The sequence below is a fragment of the Falco biarmicus genome, chromosome 9 (assembly GCF_023638135.1).
Source record: "Falco biarmicus isolate bFalBia1 chromosome 9, bFalBia1.pri, whole genome shotgun sequence".
Lineage (NCBI taxonomy): Eukaryota > Metazoa > Chordata > Aves > Falconiformes > Falconidae > Falco > Falco biarmicus.
In genome coordinates, this window is record NC_079296.1 from 2379650 (window position 1) to 2394971 (window position 15322).

Genomic DNA, 15322 nt, shown 5'->3' on the forward strand with positions numbered 1-15322 from the left:
ATGGCTTGACCCCTTCAAAGCACTCCCCCTGCCCCCAGCTCACCAAGACTTGCAGAAGGTAACTGCAGGAAGCGATCGCCAGGGCCCGGCATCTCCAGCAACAGGCAGGGCAGAGCTCCCGTCGCTGCACTGTGGTCTGCCGGGGTGTCTGGCACCTGGGTCTGGGCACGGGTGCCATCGCTCCCGCTGTGCACCACCAGACAGTATGCTACTACCATTTACAGCAGCCAGTTACTTTCATAAGAAAATTAAATGAAACCAGAAATGTAGGAGGCTTTTAATTCCATGTCCCTTGTTCTGATGTACTGTAAATAAACATCATCAGCAGCCTCTGATTCCTCCCTTTTTCCTTTCCCACCTCCTCTCCGTTGCTTTTGAGGCATTCCTGGCAGTCTTTGATGAGCAGAGCGCTGTGCTGCGATTCTGCCCAGTGTTACCATTGCCAGGGCCAGCGTCAAGACTTACCAGCCAGGCTCTGGCCTGGAGCTGCAGTTCTTGTTTTAGTCTGGCCAAGAGCTATTCAGCACTTCTCAATGTCAATTTGTGCCACGTTCAAGACCAGCAGACAGTAACACAAAGGGATAAAAAGAAATTGGTGCCGGCGAATGATAAAGTACAGCTCTCTTTCCAAAGGCAACCTGCACTGATTCAGAACAGAAAAGGTGGGCAAGATCACATTTTTACAGCATTACCATCAGTAGTGTTACTCATACCACTACACGAGTAAGCTCATGCACTGATCCACATAGGTTTTAACATTTTAAAAGACTGTGACTTTAAAATATTTTTAATACCTATAGGACATTTGTACCTTGCACGTTTCATTTAAAGCCTGCTTGCACAGGTAGACAAAGCTGCTCCAAGCCAGGCCAGCAGCAGGGCCAGCGGGAACACCACCTCCGCCAGTGTGTTCCAAGGCAGCCACAGCCCTTGAGTGGTTGCAGCTCCTGACCCTGCACATGGAATTGCTGCTCGGCTGCAGAGCCTCACCTGCCAGGAGGATGCCGGGGGCCCAGCATGGAGGGGCTGGATCCAGGAGGCAGCAGGTTCTCCCCGTGCAACTATGAGCACAGCATCTGCAACACATTAGGGAGGTGCCTGCACTCTTCTCCCTCTGAACAGAACAAACTAAAAAGGGATTTCAGAAAGGTGGCTTCTGTCTGCCAGGAGCAGCTCCTCCCTGAGGGTCACATCCAATTAGCCTACTGCAATTAGATAAAAGAGTTGAAAGGAGCCAGGGGCAGCAGGGAGGAGGCCAGAGCCCTCAGGTGAGAGGCAGGGGAGCATGCCACCCTCTTCATCGGGGCAGGACCACTGAAAAGCACAACCAACTTTCAACCAGTGGCTGCTTCTTCATTACCATTCACTAAGACTTACTCTCAGCCCTTAAAGGGCAGGCCACAAAACTGTGCTCTATAAATACAACTTGTTAGCTTGCTTAGAAATTCTCTCTTTAATCTGAAAAAGTACTGTCACCTTCCCCTAAGCACACGATAGATGCTGACTTCTGTGCTGTAGACTCCAAGTAAATCTCAGTTGTCAAATTAGTAATTCATCTTTCTTGAATAACTATATTTTTAGCAAAGCTACCAGATTTAAATAATCAGACCTGCCAATGCTACCCTAATTTAAACATGCTGACGAACTTTCACAGGCAGCATCAGCTAACATAATGAGTTTCTGGATGACAAAGAACTTCAGACCATAGTTCTCTACACTACCCAGCGTAATAAGCACTTGTTCTTTTCTACTATGCGCACATAAAAGAGGAATCTAAATAATAATTGCTGTAATTATCTTGAAAAATATGTGGTGATTAATGGTGATTATGAAAATCTGTATAATTGTTCATTGAAATCTTCAATGATCAGATGCTTTCTTGAAACAACCATTAATGAAGAACTTCGGAACACAAAAAGCATCAAAACCCAAGCCAAGCTCCTGACCATTTGAAGCGAGTGAGGATGCGATTGCAGAACATGCCTGGCTCAGCTTCACCCCTCCCATGAACTCTATGCAAGAGGTTCTGCGATGTCCGTGATGTGACGCATATGTCATTGCGGTTCAAAGCACGAAGTTCAACCTGTTATTTATGCAAATAATTAATTACTCTTGTATCCAACTAGCAGTTTGTCATGACACATTAATGACTTGATAGACTTCTATGAACTAGTGAACACAGGACAGCAGAGCGCTTTTATCGTCATTTAATTTAAAAACGATCCTGTGTGAAATTATCTAGTCGTGAGTGATGGAAGCATAAAGAACAGACTCAGCAAAGCTTCTTTTGGATCATTGCTTTATTAATGGTAACGTCAGGGAAATGAAAAATGCTAACATTGTCATATTTAGCTCCTGGGTATAGATGAATAGCTGCCTCAGTGCTTGGCGGGTTCAGTTTGCACACTGCACTGAGCGCTAATTCTTCACACCACTATTGTGGGGATACACAGCCATGGAAGAGTTTATATACCTCAACTCCCAAGGAAATAACAGCTGTTTCTGCATTTAAATTCTCACCATAAGGTTTTATAGCTTTGGATTTCTTTACTGCTATTTTTGTATGGCCTTTTACACTTGAATTTTCAACTGCTGATATTAAAAATATTTAAATCAATCAATCCCTTGCAAAACATTTTCCCACATGACTCTGAAAACTAAGCATTGCTAATCCAAACCAACAAAAAAACCCCAAAGCTGAATGTACTATTGCCACCTTTAAAATTCAAATGATCTTAGATTTTAGAAAGAGCTTTCTGTAATACTGCAAAAGTCTTCAGATTTTCCCCAGACCTGAAATGCTAGCAGAGTGTTTATGTTTTACCAAGATGAGTATCTCATAAACCAGCCTACAGCAATACCATAAACCCAGCAAAGCTCACCTGTTTAGAGAAAACTTAATTTTCAGCTCCATGACACCAGAGGAACTTGGTAGCGGGTAAAAGCCAGGGGGCCGGCAGAGAGTGCAGGCACGGCAGCGATCGGGCTGGGCGGCTGCTCGCACCTGCCCAGGGCAGCCACGGTTAGACCGGAGGGACATGCGAGCCCCTGCCCTGCGCGGACACCAAGGGCACCCACCAGAAGAGCTTGATGCTGCCCCAGCACGCCGCCCAGCCTCGCGTGGGTGGGAGGGCACCCCAGCAGGGAGGACCCCTCCGAACGCGGTTTCCACATAAGTGAGAAAGTGCAGCCCACGTGCAAGCCTTGTCCCCCAGGCCGAGGAGGGCAAGAGATGGCTCTCACCATCAGAAGCGGTGCCCTGCACGGGGTGAGGCTGCGACTCGGCTACGGAATCACCCCACAGCACATGGAGACAGTTCTTGTCCAGGGAATGGCCACTCTCTGCAATCGTGACTGTGAACTCAGGGTGACAGCGCTAGGCTGATGGCTTTTCAAGGAACAGGACAGGGATCTCCCAAGCCCTTGCAGGACACACAGGCCGCCGGCTCCAGCACCTGCCCATCCATCCAGCACACCAGGACTCACGCTGCTACCTGGGTTGGCTGACCAGCCACGGCGGGTCAGGGCAGGCTGGGCAGGGAGGGACCAGGACATCACCCCCTTCACACTGCCTCCCAGCTTTGGCTCCTATTTGCGCCTCTCTGCTTCCCACCGAGCGCCCTGGCACAAGCTCTGCACACCTGAGCCTTTACACCCGCACGTGGAGTGTACAGCACACGACACCTGCATGAACCCAGGCACGTTCTGTGATCTCAGTACAGGGGGAAGTCATTCAGAAATATGGAAAAAAAGTTTTACAACAGTCTGCAACGCATCAAGAGAAGGATGCAAGCTTTTCAAAATAAACCACACTCTCTATAATGTACAGCTAAGCCTCCTACTTCTGTATTTCTGTACACAGTAATTTAAATAGCAGTCTGAATAGTAAACATGTGTGTGTGCTCTCTGCGCTACCGGGCACCGAGTCCCAGATGGAACACCACCACTCTGCATTTCCAAATCACTAATGATAACAAAACCTCAGGGGAAAAACAAAAGCAAACTCTCCCGTGAGCTCCTGCCAAGCCGGCTGCTATCGGGAATGCTGCAACTGCCCCAGGCTGCGCTTCCCAGCTGCAGACACCCACCCCCTCCAAAACACACACGCTTCTTTATTTAATAAAGGACCCAAATATTAAGACATTAACCCTGTTTCTTCTGGCTGCTCTCCAGCCCCTTTCCAGCCTATCCAGAGCAGCCCCACAGTAAGAGACCGCTTGAATGAGGGGCAGGGGATCGCTGAGCCACCCCCAGCCCAGCAGATCACCACGACGCAACAAACCAGCTGCAGCCCCACTGCACCTCCAAGACATATTGCAGTTTACGTTGTTGCTTGGGCTTGCCATCTGTGCTGCTCCCGCAGAGGCCATCACTGATGGCTGCCCAGGGGATCAGCAGGTCGCCAGCCCTGTGCGGCCCCTCGTTAGTCGAGCGCACTGAGAGGAGACCAGAGTAGTCAGGATGGTCCTGTGCTCCGTGCAAGCAACTGGCACCACGGGCTCGGCTGGCAGCGCCGTGTGGGCTCTGCCCACACCCCCAGCCCTGGAGGTGCCTCCAGCCGCCCCTGGCTGGACCGTGAGCAGGGGTGCAGGGCTCAGCCTCCCGCCTCTCTCCTTGTTCAGTTCCACTGGACCAAGGCACAAGCCCAAGTGCATGAGATGGCCCTGAAGCATCGCACCCAGCTCTGGGGGTGGCTGCGCTGTTGGTCCTGCAGCTCCCAAGGGAGCAGGAGCTCGCACCAGGGAGCTGCCGCAGGGCAGCAGCGCTGGGAACGCCCCAGCCCCGTGCCCTGTGCCCAGGCCGGGGCAGTGGGATGGCGGCAGCACTGAACCACATGGTGCTCAGTGAGGGGAGCGGGAGAGCAGGGGCCTCCCGGGCTGTGGAAGGAAACCTCCATGATGGGAAAGGTTTACAGCTTTCCTGTTCGTCTTGAAAAGACTTTGATTAAAAAAACAGACCTGGACTAAATTTTCATTTTTGCTAATTTGATTGTCAGCCTTGATTTTCTCTGTTTCCTGCATAGCTCACGACATGGCACAATTAGTTCTTTACTGCTAGATCAAGCCACGAAAACACTTGAGAAAATACTCCTGGTTTTGATTATTTTCTTTTTTAAATAAAGCGAAGGTTAAGTACTGCATGGTGATGGCTAAGTAGTACCTCAGCGCTGTGCCTGTATCAGCACCAGAGAACATGGAGAGACTTCAAACAAGCTCTTCAAATTGCAAGTGTTTAGGAGCTCTTGATTTTATTATTTTTTAATAAAATGTCCCCTTTGAAGTCTCCGCACCACACTAAACTTCAAAGATCACACCTAAGCATGTGCTACTTCCAAGCAACAACCCTTAATTAATTAGACCAGAGCAGATACAAAACAGGGCACTGGTGCGGGGCTGCAGCAGAGCTGGGGCAGGTCCCGCTCGAGGACAGGAGGCAAAGTGGAGGCACTGCTCCAGCCTCTGCGCAACGCTGTCGCGCTGAAGAGAAACACAGACGCTTTTCAATTACTTTCAGCTCTAGCTGTAATGATAGACAGACTCCTTGGAAGTCATTAAACATGTAATGTCTGTCTGCCGCAGAGAGGCATGGAGGTGCAGGCAGGCAGGACTTGGGCTGGAGCAGGCAGTTGCAAAAAGCATCTCAGGAAGCACCCACAATAGCTGCAGTGTTCCCCGGCCGGTGGCTGTAAATTTCTCCCTCTTGATGAGAGAAACATCCTGTTGGGTAACGGCTGCTTCCTCCCAGCTATAGTATTTTTTGCACTTCAGTCATTTCAGTACTGCAGGTTAGGAGCAGGGTATATTAAAGAAACACACACTGCATTTTGTTACAATATCTGGCCCTGGTAACTTTGATTTTCCTTTGCTGAGACACCTACAGAGGTGTGATTTTATACAACAGCAGCAGGAAGGTTGTCACTGCGAGGGTACTGGGCTCTCCAACTTGAAAACCTCTGGATGGGGGCCAGGTCACCAAGCAGTGGCAGACGCTCACTCTTGCAACAGCTGCCAACCTGGCTGTGTGAATTCCAGCTGTGTGCTCAGCGACCAACATCTGTCCCACAAGGCTCCGTGGGGAGATAAGGGTGCACAGCACTCTCTCTTAACATGGTTTTGTCTTAAGGGACTTAAGCTTTTTTAAACACACAGGCAAATTTTTGCTTCCAATAAAAGCAGAGAAAGGAAGACTGATCAGCTGTCCTGAAAGCACCACGCTCTCCATATCATGGGCACCCCTAAACATGAGTGGAAAGCAGAAACTCACTAACTAGCACAGCTACAAAGGACCTGGGACTCCCATCTCCTGCCCTGGAACTCACTGATGCACAGAAACTGATCCCACCATCCAATGATGTAACGCTTATCTAGCCAGAAGAGCCTTGACAAGGACCCAAAGCTGAGGTCTTCAGTGCAGGAGAGGATGGCAGTACAGCAGGGGCGATGGCCATGCTGCACAGATACCACCCAGCTGCGGGAGGCTGTACCTAACACTGAGGTTTGGGGAGCCGAAAAGATGGGGGGGGCATTTCCTCGTTCTCCCAACGCGGGGGACACATTTCCTCGTCCTCCCAACGTGGCAGACACATTTCCTCGTCCTCCCAACCGCCAGAACACGGAGCCATGGCCCCACAGAGCCAACAGCCCTTCTGCGGGAGGAAATCCACCATGCCACTGCACGGCAACTCAGGATCCCGATCTCCTAATGTAATTTAATTTTTAAGTGCTCAGAGTCATTAGTGGAGCCACATATTTCTATCAGGTAAATTTCATTTGCATATGCAAATTATATCTAAATACACTGCACCATTAATATGATCACTAATTACATAATAATAGTCACCAATCTCCACACAGATCAAACTTACAGTTTTGTAGCTATTAAGGAAATTGTGCTTTGTAATTAAGATAATCTTCATTTCCAGATGCTAATTAACTATATAATAATTAGCTTCTTTTGCTAATGCAAATTAAGTATTTTCATCCTTATTGGTAAAAGAGTTGCTTATCACTTAAAAAAGAGACAACCTAGAAATAATTCCTCCTCCCCCTTAAAGGTGAAAAGGTAACTCCATTTTTATCAGTCTCATTTGCGAATGCAAATTAGCCCTGATTAATCAAGTCACAGATAAATGCACCCGTCTCGTAGCATGGCCGGCTGCCTGGAGCTTCTTTCCTGCCCTGGGAGGACAGGGCCCGTTGGCAGCCCACAGGAACACCCGGCTGGCCGCAGCTCCTCTCCTGTGGGTGCCGGGCCAGTCCTGTGGCGTGAGGCCGAAGGCCCCAGCCCTGGGAGTGGCGTGCCGCCTGGCCAGGCGGAGGACAGCTGTGACGGCGTGTGGCTCGTCCCACGGAGCCACTGAGTTGCTGAGGAGCGGCAGCGGGCACGAGGGGCAGGCGGTGGCGACTAACGACCTACCTGCTGAGGAGCAACCGCTGCCAGCCAGCCAGGCCGCCTTGGCAGGACTCAGCCTCGGCTGCAGAGCATTCATCATCTGCTAAACCAATCCACCCGTTCCGCACCACCATTTGTCATTAATTATGCTAATCAGCAAACCATTACTCTCTGATGACACCACAGCACTTATTAGCTAGTTATGGCTTTTCAAAAGCACAGCTTATTGTGTATGTAAGTGCTGCGCATACATTAGCCTACAGGGAAGAAATGTCCAATTATGAAAAGAAGAAATTTGCTATTATCTCCCTCTAACAAACCAATTTAGTAATTATAAAAGTCTCTGAACTCAGAAGGATTTTTTAAGAAGAGCTAAGTGATGAAACCGGAAAATTTTGTTTGCAATAACTTTCTGAGTTGGAACTAAAGCGACAATAGGGGAATGAACATTTTTATTATCGCAATTACAATTCTTGCATCTTAACTTTAGATGATCAAAAAAGCAGAATTTATCTGAGAGCACGATTGTATTTGGCTCTTTCCTTAAAGTGCTTGATTCGTTTATTTTAGTGGATACACAACCAGATTTGCGTAACACGCTACCAATATTTACGCAGGTTTAGCCTGTTCTCAACCTACACTTCACTGAATCGTTTAGGTTGGAAATGACCTTTAAGATCATCAAGTCCAGCCGTTAACCCAGGAACTGCCAAGTCCACCACTAAACCTACACGTGGATACACAAGCCAAACCACCCCTACTAAGCCCTTGCACGCCCAGGACACAAGGTATGAGCCGGTCCAAACAACAGTGCCAGGGCGCAGGGACGGCATGTGCCAGGAGCGCGCAGCAGAAGAGCGGGGACGCAGCCCGATGCTTACAGAGCTAAATGGATTGGAGGGGGTGTGCGAAGACTCAATTGAAAAACGGCCTTGTTGGAACATCCAATTCATTTACAATTCCTAAGTTGTTTTGCTCACTGCAAGAGGAATACCACTAGTTTTAGAAGCTTAATATGTGTTAAGAGCTCATTAATATCATCACAGTAAATGGGCCTATTAAAACATCTTTAAGCAATATCTGAACATAAATCTCCCTAAACTATATTTAATGACTGTACTTAAGATACATTATATGCAAGTCTTAATGAGACATTAGATAGCATTTTGAAGATTAAAATTAGAGAATCCATATAAAGTCTGTCCACTTAATGTAGCCTTAAGCTACACTGATGAAAAGCATTACTACCAAATTATTACTTCATTAGAACAAATATTTTCTGATCATTTCTGATTTATGCCATCGGTTGTCTCCATATATATTTTTTGTATATATACAAAAGTATTCACAAAACAATTTTCTAGTTCCACAGGAGATGTGAGAAATTTTGAGCTTTCTAATGGTTGAGTTAATTACTTGTCTTTTTTTCTACTGAGTTAAAAATAAGCACTCCTTATAAAAGTCCATTTACTGTATCCCCACTTTTCTAATTTAATTGGAGACTTTAATTCCATTAACCACAAGGTCATTTTTTAAACATTTGCTTTTTTGCTTTCCAAAGATTAGTAAGATGCCTTGTGCTTGGCCCCGACTCTCCCTTCAGCCCCTCAGCAGAGCTCTAAGAGTGGCGGCAGCAGAGACCCCCAGACAAAGCCCGGCCAAAGGGACAAGCAGGACCCTTGCACCACCAGGGCACCCGCTGCCTGTGGGCAAAGGTGTCACAACCCTGGGTCTGGCCAGAGGGAGGAAAACGGAGCAAACTCACACAAGCCTCCGTTGGCAGGACACAGCACAGCATGGGACAGGACACGATGCCAGAATTAACCAGGGCCCCACATTACTCTTGGACAAACCCGCAGCAACGTGTGAATGCCCGTCACAGCATCTTGCCTGCTCCGGCAGGACCGAGAGCAGCTGTGGGACCACCCTGCCCACAGCACGCCTGTGGATGGCACCCGCTGCCGGGACCCGGTGGCCGGCTGGGACAGCGAGGCAGCGGCACACCTCCTCCCAGTGAATCGCCACCAAAACGAATTACAATAAACTTATTAGGAAGAGGGCTTTATGTGTGGTTTATTTTGTATAAACAGCTCTTCATTAGATAAATGAAGCCCAACAACCTTTATAAATGTTTTCAATTATGAAATTATGCCATTGAGATATCTGGATGACGATAACCAGGGAAAACACCAGTGACACCTCTTGATAGGAGTCAGAGTGTGCTGCCCGCGTGACTGCTCCTCCCAATAAAATACAGCCTCACCGCACCAGTGATTTACAAAAATCCTTTTTTATTAGATGAAATCTGTAGCAACAAGACTATTTTCATTTGTTCTGCCCAAGTCTTCTATCCAAAAGAGAGAACATCTCATTGTAACAATTTTGCATTTTTAACTGTGCAAATTAAGCATTCTTCATAAATAACAGCCTGGTTTTCTACACTAGAACTCCTTTTTATTAGCAGCACAGTAACGAACAATGAGCAATGTGTTCTATTATTCTTTGTCAAATCACAGAATGCTACATTAGAGTAACTCTGCTGGTCAATGTAATATAGTAGATTAAATTCAACTTCTGTGCAAAAACCACTGTAAAACAGCATGATAAGAAGGCTATAAAAAATTTAATTTTACTCCAAACTCCATCAGAAAAAAAAAATGGTGTGAAAAGTAATTTTGCATAATCAGTACACGCCATCTGGAACAATTAACCGATTTCTATAGAACTATGAGGATCAGTCATATCTGCTTATTAAAGATCAGAAATTATACAAGTAATAAATCCTTGAAAAAACTAAGCGTACTCCCGCCTGTCAACGCTATTTTAACTTCAAATACTGAAGAACGCCTGATAAGGCTGAAAAGAAGAGATTAATATATGCAAATTACATCCAGCATTTAAAATCCCCAACAACTGTCTCCGGTTTTCTGTCCCTTATTGCTGCCTTTATGTTTTATTCATACACCAACTCACCTGTCACTTCAGAAGCTATAATATTATGGGGGTATTATTAAACAGCATAAAGCCGTGCTTTAATTGGAAAGCTTCATTGCATTTTCCAATTATTTGGAGTAAATTAAAAGCAGATGCACATAGTTTAATAAGGAGTCTAATATCAGTTCCGGGAAATCAAAATTCATTGTCATTACTATGCCGTGATAGTTTTGCAAACTGTACTCAATTTCAGAGGTTTTGAAAAGAAAATCTGTCTATGCAATCTGTTAATTGTCATTCGGTTAATAACTGTTTAAATATCCAAACCACAGAGCGGCTTCCTATTTAAAAAAAAAATAATAAAATTAAACCATGGCACTCAGAAAAGCAAAACAAATACAGCGCAGCCCGCCTCAAAGGTTGTGCTCCACAAGCAACCTGTGCAAGTCCCGCCAGCTCATCCTCCTCCAGCAGCCACATTCCTGCGATGACTGCTGCTGGGCGTGCGGAGCGAGGGCAGAGCAGGACCCCTGCCCTGGCAGGGCTCCGCATCATCAGTGGGGTCCCCTCCGGCATCACCGTCCCTCTCGACACAGCCCTGCTCCAGCCATTGCTTGCTTTTGGATGCGCCCTGTGGGCTCGGAGTCATTGGCGTCAGCGCCAGCGGCTCTGCCACCACCCACGCCACTGGGATGGGGAACGTCCCTGCTGGTACACCTGCTCATACATAATTCAAGGCTTCAGGGGTAGCAGCAGCCAGATAATCCTCTCCGCAGAGATCAACAAGCAGCTTCCTTGGAAGGTGATGTGTGATCTGCAAAAAATGGGTGCAGTCTGTACGTCTGGTACGTTATAGCAGAAGAAGGCGAGATTGCCATGCCAGCCTGCAGCTTCATGGGACAGCCGAGACTAAGGCAAGAGAAAGAGCAGCACCGCAGCCAGAGCTGTCACGCTCTTGTAGAAGTATGCAAAAGTGAGATGATGAAGATAAAGAATGCCACTTTGGACGACAGCAGGTTAATCAGAAAATCACATGTCTGAAAAATTACACAGGCGGGAGAACTCATGGCTTCATCTTTCACCATTTGGGCCATGCCTGCCTGAGTGCAACACTGATAACGCAGGGCGGTACGCTGGAGCAACAAGCACGCAAAGATTCTGTATATCATGGATGAGCTAATTTAATAAGAAATATAATTTTCTGAATCTCATTAAATGCAGTATTAAGTAACATGTACATTTCCCTTCCTGAAATACGCAGCTGCAGCATTTTACGTGAGACTTCAGTCTCCCTGAACTGCTGGATATTAATAGAGCCTTTTATATTTTGAAGATTATCCAGGTCTCTTAGTCCAAAGACTGGAAATTGCAATAGGGTAAAGAACTGGCTGACTTTAATCTCAGCCTCAGTAAAGAGGTTTCAATGCAGAATAAAGCTTGTGTCACAACTTGTCTGCTTTTTGGACCATCCTGATTAAAATTCAGTGTCACAAAAAATAAATTTAGTTCTGCTTCTACTCTTAAGAAGTGCAAAGAACGTACACGCAGGAATCAGGATCGACAGTAAAATGTAGCACAGGGCCTCCCCCTTTAGAGAGCAGGGTGTACTAAAATGCTTGAACATAGGAGAGTATCGCAAAACCACCAGAAACTATGCTGGAAGATGAAGATAAAAGCAATTCTTGTGCAGTGATCCAAAAAATAGCATCTTCCTTTTTTTCAAAATTACCTGTTTTAATAAAGCAGACACACTGTGCCAAGCGAACCATTTAATTACCTGCAAAAATGATGAAGCAAAACAATAGTTTGCAAAAATAAATGACTAACCTCTGATTAAAACGTCTGTCCTCATTACATACAGATAAAAGATACAGTATATTTTAAAAGAAAATGTACATTGAAGAGAAGTAAGTGGCATAGATAACCTGACATTTTGCAACAAGAAAGAAGTTGACGTATGGGCACTGAAATGTAACGAAATCTTTAATTTTTCTTCCATTTCTTAATCTACAAAGACCTCAAAGAGACTTTTGTCATTTTGGGGGGGAAAAAAAAGGAAAAAGAAAAAATAGGGGGAGGTACGTGTAACAATGCATTCCTGAGTCAATCACTGAGCAGTGGAAAAACAAAGCTGCCAGCACCCAGGCAGCCAAGCTGGGCTCCGACCAGGCTCCACAGCCATGTGTTGGTGTTTCGGAGCAGAACTCACAGCCACACTGAATAAACCAATGGAGCTCCTGAAAAGGAGGAGGGATATGGAAGCAAACTGCTGCAATAAGAGCAGTGTGTGAAATAAATGCTTCCAACAAAGCTGCCCAGACAAATTACAACTCCCCCCTGCCAAGATCTGCATTATCCAATACGGAACAGCAACTTGGTTTCCTTTTCAGGAATCCACTGGCTTTGATGTTTTTCCAGATCATTAACATCAGTTTCCACTCTCTCTGCTTCCTCCAGGGATCTGGATGATAAACTAGTGTGGAATGAACACCAAATCTCACTGTATTCCCAAGGAGCACCCGCTCCTCCCACAGCCATGCTCCCAGACCTGGCTCCCCATGCTGCCCCAGCCAGGCTCCACGGGACGGAGCCCCTCCACCCCCTCCCCAGCAGGGACCCGTCCCTGGGGGACTGGGGCCACTTCCAACTGAACTCGTGCTGGGACAGCTTGCTGGGGTGACCTAGCAGATTGAACTCTGACTGGAATCTACGCGCTTGCAAATGTTTCCCTCTACACCTGCAGCCCAACCGTCCCATGTCGCAAAGGCAACTACTCCGACCCCTCACCTGCCCCAAGTTACCACCTAAGGCCCACCAGATACCACAACAAAACATCCTGCTACCCCAAAGCACTAAGTTTGTACTGACCTTTCTACAAAGTGTCTGAAAGAGGTGAATAAACATTTAAATATCATAAAGAAATATTTCTCTATAAAATATAATAATAAACAACCATTTAAGTAAATATTTACCTCTAAGGTAAATATTAAGGTAATAAATATTGCTGCATGACTCCAAAATAAACAAATTAGAGATGTGGGGAAAATGCCACCTGTTAGAGCTGCCCACAAAAACATCCTTTGTAGCGAGCTTGGCAAACAGGCACAGCCAACACTAAGCTGGCAACTGGCCGTGTTTCCCTTCATTGGTGCTCAGTCCAGTTTCTCTGGGAAAAATACTGCACACGAGTAACTGTGATGATAACATGGTTAAAGACAATCACAAGACAGTGCTTTTAAGACAAGAAATATACGCAAAGGCATTGCTGCATCAAATAACTGCTTTCAAAACCCACTGCTCCTAAGCAAATGAATGGGAAACATTGCAGCCTTGTTCAGAATCGCTAATGTTGCTTTATCAGTAGATAAAGCGTGTGACATGTTTTTGGGTGTGACATATAAGCTCCAACCCAGAGGATATGGCATTTTGCCTTTGAAAGAGAATGATAACCTTCACCTTCAGTTCAGTATCAGCAAAACTGAAGAACGCTGGCATTCTCAGAGAACAGCCATGATCATGGACAGCCTGAATGTAAAGAAAGGATTTAAGAAAAGTGAGCAGCAGCATTTGAATGGCATCAGCTCCACTCAGGAGCAGCCAGCAATGCTGCAGGCACACAGCACAAACACTGTGGGCACAGGCTCTGGCAAGAGGCACGGGGTGACGAGCTCTGCTGTCCCTGCTCAGGGCCAAGGGCTCTGGCAGGTGCAGCTCTAAGGCAGGCTCTGCACAGAGCCCTGACTGCAGCTCCACAAGCACCTTCTGCAGCATCTGCAACTGAACTGAAAACCCCTCAAACGGTACGAGAGTCTTAAGCATATTGTAAAAGACAACTGAGTTAACATTTATACAGCACAAATAATACGTGCTTCTGGATCCTGTTTTATTTCTATAGATCAACACAATTTAACGGTACTATGAGATACTGAACTTATGGATGACAGAATGGTATGTCAGGCTAACATCAACTATTTCTTTAAGTACTCACACAAATGTTTTAATTGTTTTTGGGCTGACAGCTGGCAAGTATTATTTGAAAATACTATCAATAAACAATTTAACGTATGTTCTGCTTTTGCTCTGTTGCTTTTCCAGCACAGCTTCCATATTTAAGCATCAAAAAAATGAAGCTCAGTCCTATCCAAGGGTAACTGATCATTTTGTTTATCTCCAGGTTTCTGCTAGAACAAAAATCCTTGGAGATAGGTTTATATAACTGAAGTTAGCTTTCTATGACTGAAGTTAAGTTTCTGGCTACGTGATGACAGCTGTAGCAGTACCTGGAAGTCCATACCCTTGTTTCACACATAAAATTGATACAAAGATGCTTTAGCTACTTTGTGCACACATTCTGACAGGGCTGAGAACAGGTCATGAGGAGGTATGACTATTGACTCCTATATTCAAATTACATAAATTTGTGTGCTACAACCAACAAACATGTCTATCTACAACGTGATGCCAAAGATGGCTACAGTAAAATTTTGGGGCAAAAAAAAAAAGACAACCCTGCTTAGCAGTGTGCAGGGTCACACACCAAAGCCAGCAGTGACTTTGACCATGTCACTTTAGCCAAGAAAACTCGCACTATGGGGAAGTACACAGCTTGGACCAGCTCATGAGTTCCCAGAAACCACAGCTGAGGCTGTAAGAATCTCATTTGGCAAACTCGGTTATCAGTTTCCAACGCAACATGTTCTCAGACTGTCAAGATGGAAATCACATTGCACAGAGTCTATCAGATACTTCTGCACAGCCCCATCAGAATGTGCTCTGCAAGGTGTGTTAAGCCTTTTTTCCATCCCTAATCCTTTTCCTGAGACTAGTCGGTTGAGTACGTCTCAAACTGGCAGGTTGAAGTGATTCTGAAAGTGAAATCAAAGGTTAGAGCCGGTGTGGGGAGGCTCTGCCAGCTTCCACAGCAGAGCAGGGTCCCCCCCGCAGTGGAGGTCGTGCATGGCTGGCTGTGCAACCTCTCCCTGCCGGCCTCGTCCCC

General features: G+C 46.2%; 1 protein-coding gene across 6 annotated transcripts in view; it reads right to left on the reverse strand.

Moving 5' to 3' along the window:
• Window positions 1-15322, reverse strand: part of MVB12B (multivesicular body subunit 12B) — a 68878-nt gene that overhangs the window by 13556 nt on the left and 40000 nt on the right. Inside the window, exon 8 of one of the 6 annotated variants that reach the window (XM_056351160.1) lies at window positions 9664-11140. The exons of the other annotated variants lie outside the window; for them this stretch is intronic. Within the exon in view, the coding sequence (XP_056207135.1) occupies window positions 11106-11140 (35 nt within the window). The 3' untranslated portion in view covers window positions 9664-11105. Of the gene's footprint in view, window positions 1-9663; window positions 11141-15322 lie in introns of those variants that run through there. 6 annotated transcript variants of the gene reach the window in all.